The 22,494-nt window shown below is 48.3% G+C and overlaps 1 protein-coding gene across 9 annotated transcripts in view; it reads left to right on the forward strand.

Moving 5' to 3' along the window:
• Positions 1-22,494, forward strand: part of PTPRT (protein tyrosine phosphatase receptor type T) — a 793,719-nt gene that overhangs the window by 478,736 nt on the left and 292,489 nt on the right. For all 9 annotated transcript variants that reach the window (XM_040447029.1, XM_040447037.1, XM_040447031.1 and 6 more), the window contains exons 9-10: positions 18,237-18,438; positions 19,994-20,096. In XM_040447029.1, the coding sequence (XP_040302963.1) occupies positions 18,237-18,438; positions 19,994-20,096 (305 nt within the window). The remainder of the gene's footprint in view (positions 1-18,236; positions 18,439-19,993; positions 20,097-22,494) is intronic.

Genomic DNA, 22,494 nt, shown 5'->3' on the forward strand with positions numbered 1-22,494 from the left:
GTCTCTGTCCTCAGAGCAATTGAAGACAAGCAGGCAAGTATGTCCATGGCACCGTGGACTCAATTGACTCAGAAAAGGCAACTATGGGGGCGCCTGGGTGGCTCAGTCGGTTAAGCGTACAACTCTTAGTTTTGGCTCAGGTCATAGTCTTTTGGTTCATGAGATAGAGCCCTGCATCAGGCTCAGGCTCTGTGCAGACAGTGCAGAGCCTGCTTGGGATTCTCTCTCTCCCTCTCTCTCTGCCCCTCTGCTGCTTGCTCGCTCTCTCTCTCTCTCTCTCTCTCTCTCTCTCTTATGTGTGTGTGTGTGTGTCTTTCTCCCCAAATAAGCTTAAGATAAGCTTTATTTTCAATAAATAAGCTTAAAAAATATTTAAAAAGAAAGAAATGGCAATTGTGGCTCAGGGAATGGGGAAGGTAGCTTTCAACACACAGATTCAGGATGGAAAGGGTACGAGATACAATTAAACCTCTTCAGGGATACCCAGATTTGAAGACAGATAGCACATCCCCTCCTGTGAAAGTCCCATTTGTTGTTGGAATACTCTTATAGCTCCTGAATTCTCTCTTTGGAGGCAAAATCTGGGCTCTAGGTTTGTCAGTAAGGGAAAGAACCAGACCCAGAGAGGCAGTAACTGATGGAGGACTGCCCCCAACCCTACAGCAGATTAGGCAGCCCAAGGCAGTGTGTGGCCACTCCATCACCATATCCAAGGCTGACAATGAACCCAGTAATATAGCGGTAAGATGAGAAGCCAGTCCAGACAGGTCTCCATGGGAGTATTTCTATATTTATATTCAGAGCAGTTCAAAGAACATTTCAATTGCTATTACTTTAGCAAACGTCTTTCATGCAAATTTTGATATTTTTCAATGAAGAAGCTTTCATCCGAATCAGTGGAATGACTCCACCTCCCACATAAAGCACCCAGTGCCTTCCAGATGCGTACCTTGTACATGTTGCCTTCTTTGCATTTGAGGAATTTGTGAGTCCTGCGTCTTGATAGGAGGCTGGAATCCCAGGAGTGGACCCCAGAAAGACATTGTGTACTTTACATACTAGCCCATCAGTATACCTTGAATCTGAGGCTCTGCTGAGGCCCCAGCCCTAATTTCTCTACTTAAAGAGCAGTGAGTTTCAAGGTCTCAGGCTTCATGGGAGGCTAACACTAAAGGCCACACCAGCCAAAGCTCTGGGGTCTCCCGCTTCAGAGAGCCCTGCTGTTAATAGCCTTTGAATGGGGCACAGCCGGTGGCTCAGCCGGTTAAACATCTGACTTCGAATCAGGTCATGACTTCATGGTTTGTGTGTTTGACCCCCCACATTGGGCTGCACGCTGGCAGTGCAAGGCCTGCTGGGGATTCTCTCTGTCCCTCTCTCTCTACCTCTTGTTTGCATATGGTTGGTCTCTCTCTCAATCAATCAATAAAATAATAGCCTTTGACCTCCTCAAATCAGCTGCTCCCCTTGAGGTCCAGCTTGGGGAGGCCATGCTGGGTGGTCATCTTCCTAGACATCTCCTCAACATCCTGATTTATGTTCACTTCTCCTGCCGGGGGTCTAAACCATGTTCCTCGTTCACCCCTGACTCACCCAGCAGGGACCCTCAAAGGAAACGGGGGTGGGGGGGGATGTTGTTGCACAGGGCAGCTGGCAGGGACACAAGATCCAAAAGCTGGTCTGCTTGGAGGGCATGGAAGTGGCCCAGTGTACCAGTCTGTCCTCCCAGTTACCCAGGTCCCAGGGCCTCGTTGGAGTTCCAGGAGCTCATGGGCCCCTACATCCCTGGCCTGAGTTGAAGCAGTCATTAATCACCTTTTAAGTCAAAGAGTTTCAGTCCTTCCAGTCAGTCCAGACACCAGGTCTGTCTCAGGGGCTGATTCTCAGTCTGATGCTACTCATGACTTTCAGGGGCCCCCATTCCATCCAGAGCAGAAGCCTAAACCTTACAGGGACCCCATTCACCCCTCTTACCCCATCTCCCCTCCTTTGTTCACTGGCCCCTTGCCACACAAGCTTTCTTGCTGTTTATCCAGTCAACCAGACATGATCCCAGTTCAGGGATCATGCTCTTCTCTCAGATACCCACTTAGCTGACTCCCCTTCCTGAAGTCCTCACTCACCTCACCTTCTCGATTCAGCCTGCACAACCCAGTTCCTCGTGTAGCCTGCATGGGTCTTCCCCAGCACTCCTGTGCCTCTTACTCTGTTCTCCTGTGTTCTTTTTCTTTCTTTTCTATGGCACTTACCATCCGCTAACATACTAAATCACAGACGCATTATGTCCTGTATACCTCTCTCCCTTCCCCTCCTGCCCTGGCTAGTGGAAGGTGAGCTCCAAGAGGGCAGGGGTTTTATCACTCTCTTCACTGGCATATCTCTAGTGCCTAAAATACTGACTAATTTGTATTAGCTCTGTAAATAATTGCTCACTCAAGTTGAACAAATCTGTGGTTTACCCCAAATCCCCTCAAAGACCCTCTAATGTTGCAAACTGAGGTCCGACTGACCTGCTTGGTATCCTACCAAGCCCTAGGCATTTCCCAGGGTCCATACACATATGGACACATTTTAGCCTCACAGCAAGCCTTTTCTCTTAATGATGAAAGAGTCTGCTTGAAGATCCCCCAGCTGCTAAGCATCATGGCCACAAACCAACCCCAGGCCCCCAAGATCACATGCACACTGTTAATTTAAGTCTTTCAGAAGTCAAAGTTCAGCCTTGTATTCTCTTTGAATCATTACTGATAAGACTCCAAACTGATAAGATTCAGTATCTTTTGAACCCCTTCTCAAGTAAAAGGTAGGAGAAGGTTTATATCTAAAAAGAAGCACAAGAATCCAAGAAGTATACTTTACTATGAGGCAAAAGGAAAAAAAAAAAAAAAAAAGGCAAAATCCCAAAGCCAATTTCCTTTCCAGTCTACAGCGTGGCTTCCCCCTACAGTGGGTGCCTAATGAGGCATGGCTCTGGAAGACCAGGCAGTCAGACTGTTCACTCCATGGGTTTTACTCTGCCTTCCCCAGCTCAGGACTCCGTCATTGCCTTTGCAGCAAGCCCGCTCACATGCGCCATGTAGAGTCGATGGAAGTGCTGTGCATGGAAGCCAGCCAGGCTTGTCTGACCCCAGCACCCACGTTCTCACAGCGCTGTCCACAGGCAGAGCCACAGAGCAGGAAGAACCGAGGTCCCTGTCTCCAGAGGTGTTCTGCGTGATTCCCCAATGATCCCCGGCATCGCCTCTGAGGGTGTCTCACTTAGGTGGGACAGAAGGAGGAACTGAATAGAGTCGGCAGAGTTGTTGATGATAAGTTAGAACTCCTTGGGGACCACAGGTGCGGAGATGGATGTCAATGGCCTCCATGAAGGATTGGGATGGGAAGGGAAGAAGGTGCTAGAATCAACGAGGAGCTAGGGCATCACATCTATATCTTCATCTCTAGAGGGCATGGGCTTTTTAGGGAGAAACCATGTTAGCCCACAGTTTGCACCCTCTGAATTCTGATATTCTGTGGGGGGAGAAGATGTTGGATGGAATACATGTCATGTGTCCCTGCAGAGATAATAAGCCTGGGGCCACCCCTCTGCCAGTGGGCACTTGGGGGAGGAAGAAAAGCTTGGTCCGGTATCAGGAGACCTGGGTTGCCCCTCAGGGGTGCCTCCTAGCCATCTGGCATCAAATCAGTGTCCAGCAGGAGAGAGAAGGCATTGAAGCAGTGATGTACACGGTTTTGGTGTTCTTTGCTGAGCTGCGGCCAGGCTGAAGGACAGCGGCCCTGGTCCCTCCCTGTGATGGCCGAGTGAGGACATGGGCAGTTAGCACATGGCCCAGGAGTAGCCTGCAGATGGGGGAGGCAGTCCTAACTCCTGGCACCACCAGCGGTGTGGGAGGGAACCACATGCTGGAAACACCAGCCCCACCGGGTTGTAACATCGGTGCTGTGCTCGGCACTGCCAGATGCTTCTCCAAAAAACTGTTCTGTCCACTCACGAGTCCTTGTTTTACAGATAAGAAAGCTTGAGGCTGCCACTGCTTGTTCTAGACCGTATGTTCTTAACACAGTGTTACCACCCACAAGAGATGAAAATTGGCTCTTGCAGGGACCAGGATGCTCAAAAACCTTCCTCTTGTATTCAGATGCATAATAAAGCATACAGTACACAAGCAGCCATACAGATACGTAAAGAGTCCATATACAGCTATCCAGCGTACCTGTAGAGTTAAAACTTCATGAGGGAGATTGAGGGGGGAAATGACTAAATGGGCTTCTTAGGAGGTGATCATGGCAAGGGAAAAAGGGTTGAGAAACCCTGGTCTAGACCAGCACTGTCTAGCCATTAGTTATATGTGACTGTCGATCACCTGAAATGTGGCTAGTCCGGATGAAGATGCTGTGGGAAGTGTCAAATTACACGTACCAGATTTCAAACACTTAGGAGGAAAACCAGGATGTAAAATACCTCATTGATCATTTTGTGAGGATTATATGGTAAAACAATAACATTGTGAATATCGTGGGTGATCATTAAAAATTAATTCCATCAGTTTCTTTTCCTTTTCACGTGGCTCCTAGAAAACCTAAAATGACAAATGTGGCTCACATTCTGTTTCTTTTTTTTTTAATTTTTTTAAATTTTTTTAATTTTTTTATATTTATTTCTGAGACAGAGAGAGACAGAGCATGAGCAGGGGAGGGGCCGAGAGACGGGGAGACACAGAATGTGAGGCAGGCTCCGGGCTCTGAGCTGTCAGCACAGAGCCCAACTCGGGGCTCGAACTCACGAACCGTGGGACCATGACCTGAGCCGAAGTCGGTCGCTCAACCGACTGAGCCACCCAGACGCCCCTCACATCCTGTTTCTAGTGCTGCTGCAGACAACTTTCTGCCAGGATTTGTACCTGAGTTTTCTGACTCCCTCCCGGGCTGTCTTGTTATCCCACAGCTGGCTCCTCAGAGAAGATCCGCCTACTGTGTGACTTTAGGCATTCCCCTTAGCCTGTCTGAGCCTTGGTTTCTCCTGAGTGCTTTGAAAATGAAAAAAGTTCCCTCCAGCTGTGAGGTTCCACTGTGGACCCATCTGAGGGCCTGGGGTCACCACAGGTAGGAGGGTGTGGGCTCCCTGATGACCTGTTTCACCAGAAATGACACCTCCCTAAATAGCAGTGCTTCCTGCTGTGCGTCTGCTTCTGGGAAAAAAACCACATGGGCAAGATTAGAAGAAGGGAAAGCTTCCAACCCAAGACCAGCAAAGAAAGGCTTAGAATAAATGACCATTTTACCCAAGAAGGGAGAACCAAAAAACAAAAGCTTCCATTTCTTGTGAGCAGGAGGAGACAGAACCAAAAAGGCTTTCACAAAACCTTCCCCTGCCAATAGGGACTCATAAAACATTTTACATACGTGCTCTCTTGGAGTGGATTGATGTTCAGGTCTCCAATATGCCCACCCTTGTATTCCTTTCCTAATGCCTAACTTGAGGGGGAGGGGGTCATAAAATCAATTCTATTTTAGTTTCATGAGGAAGATGCCGAATGAGAGGAAAATGCAGTAGCGTGAAACTTGAGCCTTCAGCCCCCTGCTGCCCCAGAATGTGTTATTATGTGATCAGTGAAGCTGTCCTCAGAAAGCCCTCTGGAATCTACCCCTGCCTCAGCCTTCTAAGGGGGAGGCAGGAAGCTCCAGATGGGAAGGAGAGACCCTCTGGGGCGCTCTGGAATTGCAGTCTGGCGGCAGGTCCCCTATCACCCTGCCCCCCCCCTGTTCTCCAAATTTATTCCACCCCAGTCCTCCTGAACTTTGGTTTCCATAATCCCCAGCTCTCTAACCTGAGCTCTCCCCATACCTCCACATTCCAGCCATGCCCTCTCACTTCAGCTAAACCTTCAGCAAACAGGTTCCCACAGTAGAGTTTCTGGTGTCCCAGCGTCTGGAAACAAGACGGGCCCATCTTCATGAGGACAGCAGAGCCCTGAGGCGAAGCAGCTGGAGTCTAGACCCACACTGCCTGGGTTCCAAGCCTGCTCTGCCTCTCACTAGCTTTGAGAACCCTGGAAAGCGACTTCTTCTCCTTAAGCCTCAATTTCCTCATCTGTAAAATGGGGCTCATAATGGCACTGGCCCTCCTAAACTTGTGATGATTTAAGTGAGTAATGTGTGGAAAATGGTTGGCATGGCTCCTGGCAGATGTTGAGTGGCAATAAATATTAACTCCTATCATTATTATTATTGTAATGAATTTCTACAAAAAATTTCTACAAATTTCTACAACCCTCTGGGAGGCAGAGGGTTGAGCCTTCTGACCTGTGGTTCCCCCAATTCCAGATTAGCCAATCAATGTTTTGTGCACATTTTGGGCGAAAATACCACACAAGGGGTATGCCTTTGTCTATGCCGTCTTATCAGGAGGCATCTAACGTCCATATTTCTCATTACTGGAGTTGCTAACTTTGATCACGTGGTTAGGAAAGTAGCATGCATTTATTGTGTTTCCTTTTTCGGGATATAAAAGTGAATAAAATGTTACCCATGCTCCCAAGAAACTCTCAAGTCTGATGGACACATGGTGTCCTAGCTACTATTGGCTATAACAAACCATGCCAGAATTTAGTGGCAGAGAGCAACAACTTTATTCTGCTCACAGATTCTGGGGGTCAGGAATTCAAAAGGGCATGACAGAGATGGCTTGTCTCAGCCCCATGATGTCTAGGGACTCGACCAAGACTCAAATGACAAGGGGTGATCAGACAGAGAAGTGGAATCCACTGAAGGCTTGCTCACTTACCAGTCTGGTGCCGAGATAGCCTGGATTCAGCATCTACACATGGCCCCTTTCTGTGCCCCACACATCCTCACTGCTTGGCCACCTCTGATACGGCAGCTTAGATGCTATAGACCTAAGTGTCCTCCTGCGGACAGGTCAGAAGCTGCATTCATTGCCTTTATGACCCAGCCTCTGGAGTCACACAGCATCCTTTCCCTTACATCCTATTTGTGAAATCATTCACAAGTGGTCCCAGACTCAAGAAGCGGGAGATAAGCCCCATGTCTTGAGGGGATGAGTGTCAAAACATGCTGGCCATTTTTAAAAATCCACCAAAACATGGGAAAGCACTGAAGGATCTTTCTACTTATACAGGTTTGGCAACTCAGCCCCAAGAGGGCAAGAGCTTCACCAACTTGGGCCTCTTAATTACCTAACATGTAATTTAATCGAGGGCCAACTATGTACCAGACAGGTATGGACCCAGCTGCCAGGGATGTTCACCAAGCCCCTCCATGGGGTGGCAGGCCCACACAGACCCACCACAAAGCCTTGTGGTCTCACCGTTGCACAGGCATTTCCCCCCTCTGGCAACTGGTCACACATGGATGTGCGCAGAGGGCCCAAGACTCGAGGTGCAGGGCAGAGTGAAAAATGCTGGACTTTGGTATCACAATGACTTCAGTTCAAACTCAACTGTACCACATTCTGTGTTTGTTACATTTCCATCCTTAATCCTCATTTATTCAGTAAACCTCATTGACTCCTGTCCTGCGCCAAGCTGGGTGCTGGCCATCACAGCAGTAAACGAATAGAAACCAGACCCTGTCCTCTGTGAAGGATTCCCCCCGTCCCCCCAGGCTGTCTCTGCCAGCAAGGCCTGTGGGTGGCACTGTAAGCTTCCAGGGAGCAGGGTCAAGGGATTATTCAACTTCTCTCACATCTCTGTGCCCAAAGCCAACTGGAGAGGAATTGGTCACGCAATTTAGCAACTTAACCAGGTTAAACTCAGCAGAACGGAAATCAGCTGAGTGTGAAGTTGGAAGGCGAGCGGCTTACATTTAGAAACCCAAGAAGTATCGCTTCTCGGCCTTTTGGCTAAGATCAAGTGTAGAAACCCAAGAAGTATTGCAATGCAGACTAGAAGCAACTGGGAATATCACTAGACAGACTCATTAAGCAAGAAGGTTTCTGTGAAAATGACAAAATCATAGCACCCAGGGCACCCCAGCATGAGATTAAAAGCTGAAAGCAAGTTCAAGCTTCCTATTATTAAGCTGCATTATGACAGTTTAGGAAGAAAGATTTTAGAGCCATCAGAGTTTCTGGTGGCTCTGTTATGGGAATCTGACTGTGTCTTTGAAATTCAGAGCAGTTTGGCAGAGTGAAATGATCAGAATATCCCTCCCTTGTGAGGACCCTGAGGAGGGGAGAGGCAGACACTGAGAGTAGCCCAGGGATAAGGATTAGAGGGGCTGTGGGGTGGGGGGCATGTATTGACAGGAACACACTCACCAACAGTCTGTCCAGGGGCTGAAGGGCAAGGTGTTGATTTAGGGAAGGGAGTGAGGTGCCCAAGGTAAGCACCAAATAAATGTTAGTTCCTGTTATTACCACCTGCTGACCAAACTTTGCAGGTTGGGTTGCTGGGTGGTGAATATTAATGACCCTGGGCCAACTGGATTCTGAGCTTGCTTTCTCCTAGTGTTTGATCCCAGAGCCACCAGGAAACCAGCCAAAGTCAGTGAACGGGATATTGATTGGAAATCAACAAAAGCCATGTTGGGCAAACAAGCCAGCTTCCTTCTACAACACCTCTTTGATCCTTGGCAACCGAGGGTGTGCACACACGTCTGGAACGAGCTCCCTGCAGGGCAGCTGCAGGACTGACCGACCCAGCCATTGTAGGCACCGTGCCTTGTGCTGGCAGCTCCAGGGAAGGAGCGCAGCCCAGGCAGGTGCTGGCACAGCAGACCTGGGCCTCTGACCCTGGGAACCACAGAAGGCTGGCAAGCCCTGGCAAGTGTTAGCAGAGCGCTTTGGCAGGTGAGGTTACAAAATAGATCCTAGGCACTCAACTCTCAGTAAGTGGTGGTTTGGGGTTTCAGCATAGGTTCTGTGAGACAGAAATCCAGTGGTCTTCCCTCCCCCACTCTTCCCGTTCCTGAATGTCGGCAGCCTCAGAAGGACCAGGCCAGGGGACATTCACAGATCTTCCCATTGGTGTTCAGCCTTAGAAGTCTCATCACCTTCAGGCCTGGTGCCAGTGTTGGCTCCTCCTTACTCACACATTTGTGGGGATCTTCACCAGCCAAACATTCTGATCAGTAGGTCTGGGATAGGCCCATGAATCTGCATCTCTAACAAGCTCCTAGGTGATGCTGATCTAATCTTGCCTATGGACCACAATTTCAGTAACACTGTTCTTACGCTAGGGTATGACCTTGTATCTCTCTTAATAGCCTACCATCTCCTTTAATGGCTCTCTATTACCCTCAAGGTAAAATTGAAGCACTTAAGTATTCCCAAAAAGCCTTCCATGACCAACCTCAAAGCAGGACTGTCACGTTCTGTTGCATAGTTCGTGTACTGCACAAAGACACACCACCAAGAGGGTGAAATCCACTAAGCACCGCAAAGCACTGGGCTGTATTTGCCCGTAGGACTACGATTAGGCATTAAGAAAGGTATATCTTTTTCTTGTCACTGAGGCACCCTCAGCTCACTGATGTATGGTGGGGGGTGGGGGGAGGCTGGGATGGAGAGGGCCTGCATCTTCCTGAAGAGGTGCCTTTTCCTAGTTTGCACAGAAGCACTGCACAGGCCGGCAGCCATCCTCCCAAGAGCATCTCTGCAGCTTCCACTTCCTCCACTGTCCTCTGTCTCCCAGCTTCTCTCACTCCTTTACCTGGTTAACACCTTCACACTCTGTGGGGAAGATTTTGTGGCCCCGGAAACCTTCTCTGTCACAAGAAGCACCGTCCCTTCCTTCAGAGCAGTAATCCTCCTGTGCCTTTGCCACTCCTTCCTGTGGGTGTGCGTATCTCCCTGACCAGACTGTAAGCTTCCGAAGGCTCCCCACGGCTCAGCTTGGGCCCCAGGCAAGAGCTCAGTGAATATCTGTTGTAGATTCTGTTCTGCAGCCACGAAGACCTCACCGCTGCCAAAACCCAGCCTGCCACTTTTTGTTGTTGTTCCTTAAACATTTTATTTTGAAATAATTCTAAATTTACAGAGAAGTTGCAAAAATAGTGCAGAAAAAAAATAGTGCACAACTTCCCTGAATGTTCATGTTTACGTAGTCATGGTACAGTTATCCACTCTGAGAATTCACATCAGTGCTTTACTGCTGACTAGCGTGCAGACTTTTTTCTCAGATTTCCCGAGTTTTTCCACTGGTGTCCTTTTTTCCCTTCTAGGTTCCCATACAGCATTTAGATGTCACGTTTCCTCCTCCTCCTCCTCCTCCTCCTCCTCCTCCTCCTCCTCCTCCTCCACTCTGTGATAGCATCTCAGTCTTTTCTTGTCTTGATGACCTTGACAGTTTTTAAGAATCCTGACCAGTATTGACTCTGGGTGTGTCTGGTCTTTTTTGTTGTTATTGTTGTGGTGGTTGTTGTTGTTGTTGTTGTTGTTGTTGTTTTTATTGATGGGCTGAGATTCTGGGGCAAAAGCCCACAGTGGGTGTGCACCCTTCTCATCACATCATACGAGGGGGCACTTGAGCTCAAAATGACTTTTCATTGGTATTGTTGACCTTGATCACTTGGTTAAGGTGGTGTCAGCTGGGTCTCTCTTCTTTAAGCTAGTCTTTTTCCCCTTTTATCCTAGGTCTATTTAAAGTGAGTCACTAGGGGGAGGGCACCTGGGTGGCCGCGTCAGTTAAGCATCTGACTCTTGACTTCAACTCAGGTTCTGATCTCACAGTTCATGGGTTCGAGCCCCACACTGGGCTCCACAGTAACAGTGAGGAGCCTGCTTGGGGTTCTCTCCCTCCCTCTCTGTCCCTCCCCACTCTCAAAAATAAAGAAACATTTAAAAATAAATAAAGTGAGTCACTAGGTCCATCCTCAACCAGAGAGGAATTAGGCTCCCCTTCCTCGGGGGGGAGGGGCGCCAACGAATTTTTTCTGCTGCTCAAGCCACAACAGCAGCTAGTAACTCTGCGGGAGATGAAGCTGTGCAAACGTTGTGTTCCTCCTCAGCGTGGTCCACCAGCTCCAGCATTCACCCACAACCCTGCCTGCAGCCGTTACCACTGTAGTGCTCCCGTGGTCAGTTTCCTTCCTTCAAGCAGGCCATGTGAGGGCACGTTTCCTTGGCACAGGCCACATTGTGTAACTCTTCTGCTTAATCCCCTTTATGGTGAAGGGTCCATTTCTACCACTCTCATCCCTGGCTGCGCAGTCAAATCTCCTGGAGAAATTGAAAACGGTACCAATGTCAAGGCCTTTGTACCCAGAGAGTTTGATTCGCTTAGTTCAGGGTAGGGTGCAGGCATTGATATAGTGTTTAAAAGGTCTCCAGGGCATTCTGTGCTTTGGAGTCTGGGCTGAGGAACATGGGCCCAACCCAACACTGTGGCAGCTTCTCTGCATGCCTGTCCTCACTCTTTATGGCAGAACTGGTCACTCCCAGATCTGTGCTCCTCCAGGACTCGGTTTCCTGCAATATCCATTAATGCCTCCACTTGTCCCCAAAGTCAGGAACTGGGTCTTCTTCACCGATGTTTTTTCCAGAGCCCGTAGCACAGAGTAGGTTCTCGGTGAGCATTTGTTGATTGAGAAAATGACCCCGTTTCAACAGAGGCAAAAGCAGTAGCTGTCTGTGCACAAAGTGGCAAACCCATGCGTTCTTTTGCTGGCTCAACAGTGTTAGAAACACCGGGAGCAGCAGTATTTGTGTCATTCACTATCATTTCTCTGCTGTTGTTACAGTCCTCCGCTCTCAAGGAAAAACAAGGGCCCCATGGCCAAGAAGTCACTGGCATGTGCATTTCAGCCATCTGTGCATTCACGCTGTTGCAGAAGGAACATGTTTGCATTTTATTTTTTAATTTTCAGGAAACCAAGAGACAACATTAGCACTTCTAACAAGAAGAGATTACCTTGAATAGATCTCTTTTTGTATGTTTACCTTGGAGGTCACCAAGATGGCTAAGACCATGCCTGTAACACTTTTATAGTGGGTCCAAAAAAGGACAAAATATTTTAACCATTGGTTTTTTTTTTTTTTTAGTTTAAAGAAAAATAAAGTTAATGTAACTGTTTTTAAAATGAACTGACCGTGTTGGTAGCCTTGTTAAGACTCGACTAGGGGCGCCTGGGTGGCACAGTCGGTTAAGCGTCCGACTTCAGCCAGGTCACGATCTCGCGGTCCGTGAGTTCGAGCCCCGCGTCGGGCTCTGGGCTGATGGCTTGGAGCCCGGAGCCTGTTTCCGATTCTGTGTCTCCCTCTCTCTCTGCCCCTACCCCATTCATGCTCTGTCTCTCTCCGTCCCAAAATAAATAAAAAACGTTGAAAAAAAAAAATTTAAAAAAAAAAGAAATACAAGACTCGACTAGGTTGAGACCTCCAGGGTATGGGCTGGAAGCCATTGGAGGAAAGTTGGGAGTAGATGGGGTGCATAACTTCAGGGTGCTGACATCCCCCTCCCCCAAGGGGCTTAAGATGAAGACAGCATGGGCATAGCACGAACATGCTAAGCTATAGAGGGTGCTTCTGGAGCATCAAGCTGTAGGAGGGCTGGTCTTGATGCAATTTATACTACCCCCACTGCCGGCTGATGCTGTTAGGGGTTTCCTCCACTTGGGGTCATCTGTTGTTGAGTGAGCTCTTTGAACAGCCCTCTGGTCCTCCCAGGGCATCTCGAGGTATTCTGGTAGACTTATCCAAGTTCTTGCCGCATCGTGGCACCCACATTCACACACGAGCTGAGAGATGAGACCAAGGTGAAGTAGAGGCAGCAGAGAATGCTTCCTGGTTCCCATCTGTCCTTCTAGCATACCACCTGATGGCACACATCACTTCCCTCACGCCAGCTTTGACTTGACACCTCTCTTGGCCTCGGTTTCCACAGCTAAGAAATGGGAATGACCATAAAGAGCCCACATCTTCTTTTTGAGGATTAAATAAGACGGTGTTTGTGTGAGGCCCCCTCACAGTGCCTGGCACAGAGTGAGTGCCCCCAAGTTGTGTTTTTGTCCCGATTGCATCTTATGACCCTCTTCCCCCTCCCCCGCTTCTGCATTCTGGCCACTTCCTTCATCCCTACTTTATCTCCTATCTTCCCTCAACCCTCATGTAGCATCTCATTCTCAGGATGAGAATCTTGTCAGCTCTGCCATCTGAACTTACCCGGTGCTCAGCCAGTGCCCGGAGCGTGACGCGGCCCCGTCTCAGTGTGAGTAAGAAACAGGCCCTTCCTGATGGGGCTCTTTGAGGAAAATCATTGCTTCTGTTCCTCCTGCCTCTCTTGCCCCATCCTCTGTAGCCCAGGGTAGAAGGGCTGCTTGTTCCTCTGGTGTGCTGTAGCCAGAGCCTTGATGCAAAGGCAAGAGAAGTCATTCGTGGACCCCCTGGAGCCTTACTTCTTTCTGAGCAGAGGGGCTGCTTTCCAGGAGTAAAGAAGCAGGGGTCGCTCTGCAATATAAAACGGAAACTGAAGTTAAGATTATGATTTAACCCTTGAAGAACCCCTAGCCTCAGGGAAGTTAAGCAAATTGCTCAAGCCACCCAGCTAGTTTGATCATTCATTCATGCGTGCAAGGGGAGGAAATGTGGAACAAAATCTGCCTCAGATCCTTGCCATTTTGGAGCTTAGAATCTACTACAAGGTTCAGCAGACTCTTTCTATAAAGCACTGGAGAGTGAATATTTTAGAGAGTGTGAGCCATAGGCCCTCTGCCACAATGACTCAAGTCCCACCCTGGTAGTGGATAAGCAGCTGGAGGTGATACATAAACAAGTGGTGTGGCTGTGCTCCGATCCACTTTTACTTACCGAAACAGATGATGAGACCCATTTGGCTTTCTGGCTTTACTTTTTCAACTCTTGGGCTAGTGAAACATTGAGTGAAACAATTGCATGGTTAAGTGTAAAATTAGTTGTTCAAAGGAGGGAGATGTTATTTGGGGGAACATAAAGTAGGTGGACTGGAGAGTCAGAGGAGGCACTCATGAAAAGTGACATTGGGGGGAGGGTGCCTTTAATTTATTTATTTTTTAATTTCAGTAGAGTTAACATGCAGTATTATATGTTATGGTATTATAGGTTCAGCTGTACAATGTAGTTATTCAGCAATTCTTTTTTTTTGATGTTTATTTCAGAGAGGGAGAGAGACAGAGTACAAGCAGGAGTGGGGCAGAGAGAGAGGGAGACAGAATCCAAAGCAGGCTCTAGGCTCTGAGCTGTCAGCATAGAGCGCAATGTGGGGCTTGAACTCATGGACCATGAGATCATGACCTGAGCCAAAGTTATCTACTTAACCAACTGAGCCACCCAGATGCCCCAGTTATTCAGCAGTTCTATACATTACTCAGTGCTTATCATGATACCTATACTCATAATCCCCTTCACCTGTTTCACCCATTCCCCCACCCTCACCCCTCTGGTAACCATGTTTGTTAAAACATCATTTTAAGTGCGATGTAAGGATAAGGAGTCATTGATTGGGTGAAAGGGAGGCATGGGAAGGGAAAAAGTGTTCTGAGCTGACAGAATAGTTGGTGCAAGCGTCCTGTGGCCAAAGAGACTGCAGCTCTTTTCAGATATTGAAATAGAGTCTTGGAATGCAGGAGGGAGGGGAGGGGAGGCCAGCTCATGCAGAGAGCTGATGGAAACCACAGCATAAGAACTTGCTCTTAATCCCAAGAGCAATGGGGGACCACTGCTTTTCTGATACTAAGGGGTAATGTGACTGGATTCTCCTTACAAAGTGCTCATTCAGGAATCTCACTGACAGCGATCAAAAGAGACTCGGGTTGACAGGCAGCTCAGCACCCTTCCCCCCACAAACTTTTTATTTTATGTTTGCCTTTCTAACAAATCTTGCGCTTCCTCCGCTTCCAAAGATTCACGTTACATTACACATTTTACGGCCACAAGCTCCACCCCGTTCCATTTTTCTCACCTTCTGGCTCTCCTTACCCAGTCCATCCCCCCACTAACTTCGTAAAACTTGCAAGTTAAATTTTTCAGAGACTGTTTCTGACAAAGCAGTGGGAATTAGATTTGGTGAAGCCCTTCATAAAAAATTGAAGGCACGCTATATTAACATACATTGATTTATTCATAGTGTTTCATTACAAGTAAGTGAGGATCCTGTAATACCAGGAAAGGTTAGGAGAGCAGGGGAGCGCGGTATATTATATTGACAGCTCGGTGGAAATTGAGTCGCTTTTGGATTGAATTTGGAGTGCAGAAAAGGAATTGGCTAGTAAATAAGGCATGAGTTTTACCTCCCAGTGTCTGTATATCAGTGTGGTTGCCACCAGCCCAGGCAGGGGGACGGGGACAGAATTTCAAAAGGATGCGTGAGCACTGGTAACTTGGGCTTGGCTGCCACCCGTCAGAGCTCTCTGGGTGTCTCTGTTCTTGCGTCACCAGGAAACCTGAATCCAGCTGCACACTGGGGACTCAGCTCCCCCATTTGCTTGGCTCACCACTGCCGGCCACACTGGGTTTTCCTCAGTTCTCCCAAGACTCTTCCTACCCCGGGCCTTTGCCCCGGTGGTTCCGTCTGCCGAGACCCTAGAATGTTTCACTGCTGCTCTGACTCTGTGTTATCCTCTGCCATCACCTCACTTCTCCCCTGAGATACCTCCCTGAGCACACTGTCTTAGTTTGGTGACCCTGAGACACCGAGAGGTGGGAGTGAGGAAGGGAAAGGAAGGGACGGTAGCCAGTGATGGATGTGTTTCCCAGCCAGCTATGTTGGAGGCAGTCGGAGCGGAATCCCTCCAGGAAGTCCCCTGGGATGCTGCAGGAGTGTCACATGGGAGGAGCCCAGGGACCCTGTGCATCAACTACCATCATTCTAGCCGCTGGGGGCGCCAATTACCCAGCGCAGGCGAGTGCCCACCCCCCCACCCCCCCACCCCCCCCCCAGCCAGGACAGCCCTCAAGCACAGAGAGGCAGATGGTTGCCTTGTTTCCCTCTGAGAAGCGGAGCAGGTGGGGGTGACCAGAGGGAAAGCTGGGGACAGGTTCACTGAGGACTTGCAGGACAGGTATTCCTGCCCAGGCTTTGCTTGCAAGGTGCCCAAATCCTTCAGCTCAGCGTGTTTTTCCTCTGGGGCTTGCTCTGCTCCGAGGAGTCCGGTCTGTCTCCTCCTCGGCATGTAGCGTCAGTTGCTACTGCTTGACAGAGAGAGAAGTTACCTCTTTCTCTAAAACGCGTGGCGCCCTTGCCAGAAAACGCAAACGGCTTATTTTTGATGTGAAGTTGGTGTGTTCCTGTTTCTGTCTGGGTTTGGCCTTCCTGGCACATAGAAGACATTCTTGACCGAAGACAAAGTGATAGAAGGTATGTGTGTCGTTGACCTACATTGCTCAGAAAGGAAGACACCTGGGCACGGGCTCAAGCTTGTGTTCACATCGGCTGTGTATGCAACAGTTGTGCAGCGCAGGCCCCAGGGTGCAGGCGTATGCAGGACACGTTTGTGAAGGAACAAGTGAATCAATGAGTGAACGCATCCTTTAGTTAATGCAATGTTGTCTCCGGGCCGGGCAGCAACTTCTAGAGTAAGGAGCACAGCTTTTAGATCCAACAGACCTGGGTTTAGTCGTGTGTCAAGGGTAGAACCCTGAACAACCATGAGAACGCATGGCCTAGAGCTACACATGACAGCCCGCACGCCTCTCACAACCACAATGTGGAGCGAAAGAAGCCGGACATGGAATACGCCCTGTGTGCTTCCACAGATAGAAAGTACAAGAGCAGGCAACGCTAGGCTGTGCTGTGTGTAAGTCAGGATAGAGGTTATCCTTGCTGAAGGGTGGTGGGGAGGGATTGGAAGGGGGCACGCAGGCTACATCTTGGTTCTGGTAATGTTCTTTCAGCCGGGTGCTGGTGATACGCGTGTGTCCGGTTAATAAAAATTCATTGGACTGTATAGTTTCTGTATGTATGTTATACTCTAATTAAAGACATTTTTTTAATGTTTATTTTTCTTTTTGAGAGACAGTGTGCAAGCAGGGGAGGGGCAGAGGGAGAGGGAGACAGAATCCAAGTCAGGCTCCAGGCTCTGAGCTGTCAGCACAGAGCCCGATGCAGGGCTCGAACTCACAAACTGTGAGATCATGACCTGAGTTGATGTCCGAGGCTTAACTGACTGAGCCACTCAGGGACCCCTAATAAGACATTTTTAATAGGACAAACTAGATGAAACAAATAAACATACAATCCTGTGTTTGTCACTTTAACAACTGTGTGACCGGCAAATGTGGCACACAAAAGTGTGATCTATGGGGGGCTGGTGCTGGGATGCCAACGGTTTTTGTTACTCTCACAGCAGGGTAAGTGCAGAAATAGAGAGTGAGCACTTAGAAGCTCTCATGGTCCCTTGACATTGCCACAGCCCCCCCGTGTGGGAGGAGTGGGCGTGTCTGGTTACACAGAGTGCAGACCGGTGTGGCTATTACCAGACTCACATGATGAGTCCCACGCGATGGGGTCTGCAGATCATTATGGGTCAGCAATGGATTGGGAAACACAAAACTGGGCCTTCACCACAGAAAGTTTGGAAAGTGCTGACTTAATGCAGGTTACTTTCAGTTGAGTCTCCATTTCTCCAACATTTAAATGAGATAAATATCCTGATGCCCCGAGGTTTAGGGAAGAGGAACAAGATACCGCGTGAGAAAGCAGCAGAGAGCACCATGGGGAGGAAGGGGCGAGGAGGCTGCATTCTTAAGTGGCCTTCCAAGCCATTCTTGTCAGACGTCACACGTAAACACTGCTCTACAACTGTGCTGTCCAATGTGGCAGCCGCTGGCCACACGGGGCTACAGAGCTTTTGAAACTTGTCTAGTCCAAATGGAGATGTGCCATAAGGACAGACTACCTACTAGATGTCTAAGACTTAATATGCATAATAGAATCTAAAATACCACATTAAATGTTTATGTTGATTACAGGTTGAAATGCTAATACTCTGCATATATCAGGTTCAACAAAATGTGAAAATTAATTTTACTTTCTTCTTTTACTTTCTTTTCATGTGCCCAGTAGATGATTGAAAAGCGTAGGTGTGGCTCACATTCTATTTCTGTTGGGCAGCAGCACTCTGGCGCATGTCCACAGTGCTCTTGCGAGGCTGGGACCATCTGTAAGGTGGACGATCCCAGCAGAACTTGCTGTTCAACCTTACATGCCACCTTCTCCTTTGCTCTCCTGACATTCCCCTGGATGAGCTCCATCTAGCTTCCCGCGCGAGGTATTTATTTGTTTGTTTGCTGGCTTGTTGTACAGATCAACTACAAGGCTGTTGGCTCGCTGGACCCGAGTGCCGACCTCTCCAGCCAGCGGGGGAAAGTGTTCAAGCTCCGGAATGAAACCCACCACCTCTTTGTGGGTCTGTACCCGGGGACCACCTACTCCTTCACCATCAAGGCCAGCACAGCAAAAGGCTTTGGGCCCCCTGTCACCACTAGGATTGCCACCAAAATTTCAGGTATGTGTCTTAGAAAGGGGAAAGGAAGAAGGGTGGTCTGTTTTTTCCCCATTCATAATTTTCCTGGGAGTGAAAAAGGGCAGAGCCAGCTGTCACCTCATGGTATTGGAGCAAGTAAGAGGATGCATCCCCTGGCGTGTATCACTGTAGTTCGTGAAGAAACCAAATCCACAAACCTCCTAAAGTGTAAAAGACATACTAATTAGACTAGACCAGAGGGAACACTAAGTGATTCACCAAATAATTTATCATACAATTGCATTAAATAGGATGTCTTCTTCCCATACAAATTCGTTTGTAAAAATATGATTTCTTTTCAAGAATATTCCTTTTGGCAGTACAGGGCACAGCCATAGGTTCTCATGAAATGTTGGATGGATGGATGGATGGATGGATGGATGGATGGATGTTACAATGCCATGGATGTCTGAGATTTCACCCGCCTGGTCACCAGTAGGGTCCCCTCCACCGCCAGACACATTCAACACAGAATTATCTCAGATCCCATTTTACAATTTACAAGTTTTGCAAATACCTCTGACGTGCATGCATACGTATTTTACATAGACACCCACAGTGGTTTTTGCAACTTAATGATTTCACTTATCTTTATACCATAAGCATCTAACATGTTGGTACATTGCTTTCATGATAATGTTCTGTCAAGCGGATGGACGTAATTTAATTAAACATTCCCCTGTGGTTGCATGTTTTTAGAAAATAACTCTTCGGGGCGCCTGGGTGGCGCAGTCGGTTAAGCGTCCGACTTCAGCCAGGTCACGATCTCGCGGTCCGTGAGTTTGAGCCCCGCGTCGGGCTCTGGGCTGATGGCTCGGAGCCTGGAGCCTGTTTCCGATTCTATGTCTCCCTCTCTCTCTGCCCCTCCCCTGTTCATGCTCTGTCTCTCTCTGTCCCAAAAATAAATAAACGTTGAAAAAAAAAATTTTTAAAAAGAAAATAACTCTTCAGTAAACATGTTACAGAATACAGTTTAATTCCTTGGTTTGGATTATAACTTTAGGATTAAATTCCAGAAATTGAAATACTGAATTAAAAGGGCTATGGGTTTTAATAGCTCTTCATACAGATGGCTAGATTAGCTTCCCAAGGGATTAGACTACGTTGTCTTCCCATCAGTCGGGGATAAGAGAAGGGAGGGTCTCGTGAAAAAGAGAGAGAGAGAAAAGTTAAGAGGAACTAGTTCATCACTGCTGTAATTTGCATTTCAGATGTGTTTAAGGAGGTCGACTCTGCTTTTACATCTTTGTTAAGTACTTACACTTCCTGCATTCATCTGTTTATGGTGTGGAACTCTTTGATTGCTGAGGGCTAGTGGCCACATCACTGCCATCCTTCCCCTCTATCTTCTGCACCTTGAAGGTACCCACAGGCAGGTTGGAAGGAGAACTGTGCTGAAAACCTGGGATGCCATGTGACTCTCGCCCAACCCTTTCCCAGTGTCCTCCTTCTGGCCATCCTGGGTGTCTTTAGGAATGGCAGCAGGGGAGGTAGTTAGCAGGAGTTCTGTGCTGAGTGCCCTCCTCTCTCTGTCCAGCTCCATCGATGCCGGAATATGACACAGACACCCCGCTGAATGAAACGGACACGACCATCACGGTGATGCTGAAGCCTGCTCAGTCACGGGGAGCCCCTGTCAGGTGAGGAGGGTTCTTCTCCTGGACTTCGTGCTTTTTCTTCTCTGCACCGTGCAGTGCCCATGAACAGGACTGGCTAGAAGTGAGGCTTCTGGAAAATGAGAATCAGCAGCCCCAAACTCAGTTCAGGGGGTGCCACTGGGCCAAGAGTCTCTCCCCCAGCAGTGAGGAATTAGGACGGGTTCAGAGGGAACATGCTGATGGGGACATGAGGAGGGCTGGGAGAGAACTTCCTGGAACACACCTATGGTCAGTTTATTTAGTGGGGTTGGAGGCCTGGAAACAGAATCTCCTGGAAGGATATCCTTTCCATATATGACTGCCATAACAGACACATGGACCGACTTACTGAATTCTACAAACAAACTAATCATGTAAATGGGACAAGACCTCCAGGCTGGTCCAGTTAGGGCCTTGGGGTACTAGAGTCCCTCAGGAGGGCTTGCAAGGTCATACTGCTGACTTTCACAAGAGGTTGTTGGAGTTGAGGAGCATACTTCTGGCCAAGGCAGTGCAAGTAGTTCAGTAGCTAAGCTGAGCCAGTGCAAGTCCCCAGGCTCACGGTTGCCAGGAAGGTGGGCATCTCTTGGAAACAACTGCACTCTGCACAAGGGCAGTGGCTTTCAAATTGGCTCAGTTCAGTTAAACAAGCATGCATTGAGTATCTTATCTACCAGGAATGGTGGGGCACAAGGGACCCAAATGATTCATTTATTCGTCCATTCCTTCAACAAACACCTGTTGAGCAAGTTGCTCAGGGCCAGGCACTGTTTAACCGCTTGGGAGATAGTAGCAAACTAGCTGTGAATAAGTCATTTCCTAAGGAAAGTTAAACTTCAGTTGGGAAACAAGAAACATGAAAACATAATTGCAATACAGTGTATGCTTATAGAGAAGAAATTCCCAGCTGACATTCTCAGGTGACACCGAGCTGTCTCTTAAATGTGATATAAGATGTTGCCAAGGCAGTAAGAGGGTCGAGCATTAGGAAGGCATGAAGGAGAGAAGCAGCCTGATGCGTGGGTAGTAGTTAATCCAAGGCTCTGGAATTTACTTTAGCATAAAGGTCAAGGCAGGAGTGGTCGGGTGAGAATGGGGGCCATGTTTGAGAATCTCCAGTTTGTTTGAGGGGTCACAGGAAGCCACTGGATAGCCACATGCGATATCACTCTTGTGACACCAGAGACTGGGAGACCAGCCAGGATGGAGGCAACTGAGATGGTCTAGTTATCTGTTTTCCAAACCGGATCCAGCTCTACCCAGAAATTGTAGGTGGCGGAGCAAATGAAATCAACTGCAGCAATTTGGAAGTTCTCATCTCTTCTAAAGATTTTGGACTGTGTTCTACCCTAAGTCAGGTGAATCCTTCAGGCCTTGCAGTGGGTGTGCGTGGTGTTTGTGGAGCACCTGGCTATAGAACTCTCACCTTATGTTCTCCACATAGGAGAACTATGTTCTCCACATATGTTCCAGGACTGTCCTACCTGTGATGAGCCAAAACAGGTGGTGGCTCTTATGTCATATGAATAATTACTTGAGTTACTACTTTTCTTCCTGTTACTCTCATGCAACATTTTCATTTGATTCTCTCTGTACATGGATTTCACTCTCTTACACATTCTCTAAGTGATGATCCTCATTTTCACATGAAGAAATTGAGGCTCAGAAGTGCCCAAGGGCACACAAAAAAGTAGGAAAGCTGAACTTGAGTGCAGGGCCTACAGGTGCCAAATCATGTGTTCCGTTCAGGCCACCAGTGCCTCGCTCCCTTTCCCAGCTCTTACCTCTCATACAGCAGCATCAGTCACCATTTCAAAATCTTAGAAAGCTTCTCAGATGATGAAAGTATGGTCCAGAAAAAAGCAACAGCTTGCCCCACTTTACACAGCAAGTTAGCTGCTGACCCAGGTGCATAGGTCAGATCTGACCAAAAGCCCACGACCTTTATATTGCAGACCCAGGTACTCCCTTTCATTACTGCAAGGCTACAAATCAGCAAGGGGACTTCATCACTTGCAATCCCACTGTGGCTTCCCGGAAGGTGCAGATTCCATGTAGCTCACTGTAGTGTGCTGGCTGCTGGGTGGGGCGATGGAGAGGACCTGACTTTGGTGGCAGCGGACCAGCAGTAGATTGAAATCCTGCTCTGACACTACTGTGTGACTTTGGGCAAGTTACTTAATCCCCCTGACTCTCAGTTTTCCTTATCTGGAAAGCATGGATGGTAGCTATTTCGCAGAGGCCTAGCACAAAATACGGAAGTACCCAAAGCAGAGCAGACCTTCGAGAGTTATTTGTTAGCTTTGCTTCTTCTCTGTGGCACTTAGGAGGTTCTTTCAAAACAGTGTTTGACAATCTACCCTCTCTGTAGGGTCACGGCGTTCTCCACTGCCTTCCTGTT

Source organism: Herpailurus yagouaroundi, unplaced genomic scaffold (assembly GCF_014898765.1).
Source record: "Herpailurus yagouaroundi ecotype Mexico unplaced genomic scaffold, PumYag 196, whole genome shotgun sequence".
Taxonomy (NCBI): domain Eukaryota; kingdom Metazoa; phylum Chordata; class Mammalia; order Carnivora; family Felidae; genus Herpailurus; species Herpailurus yagouaroundi.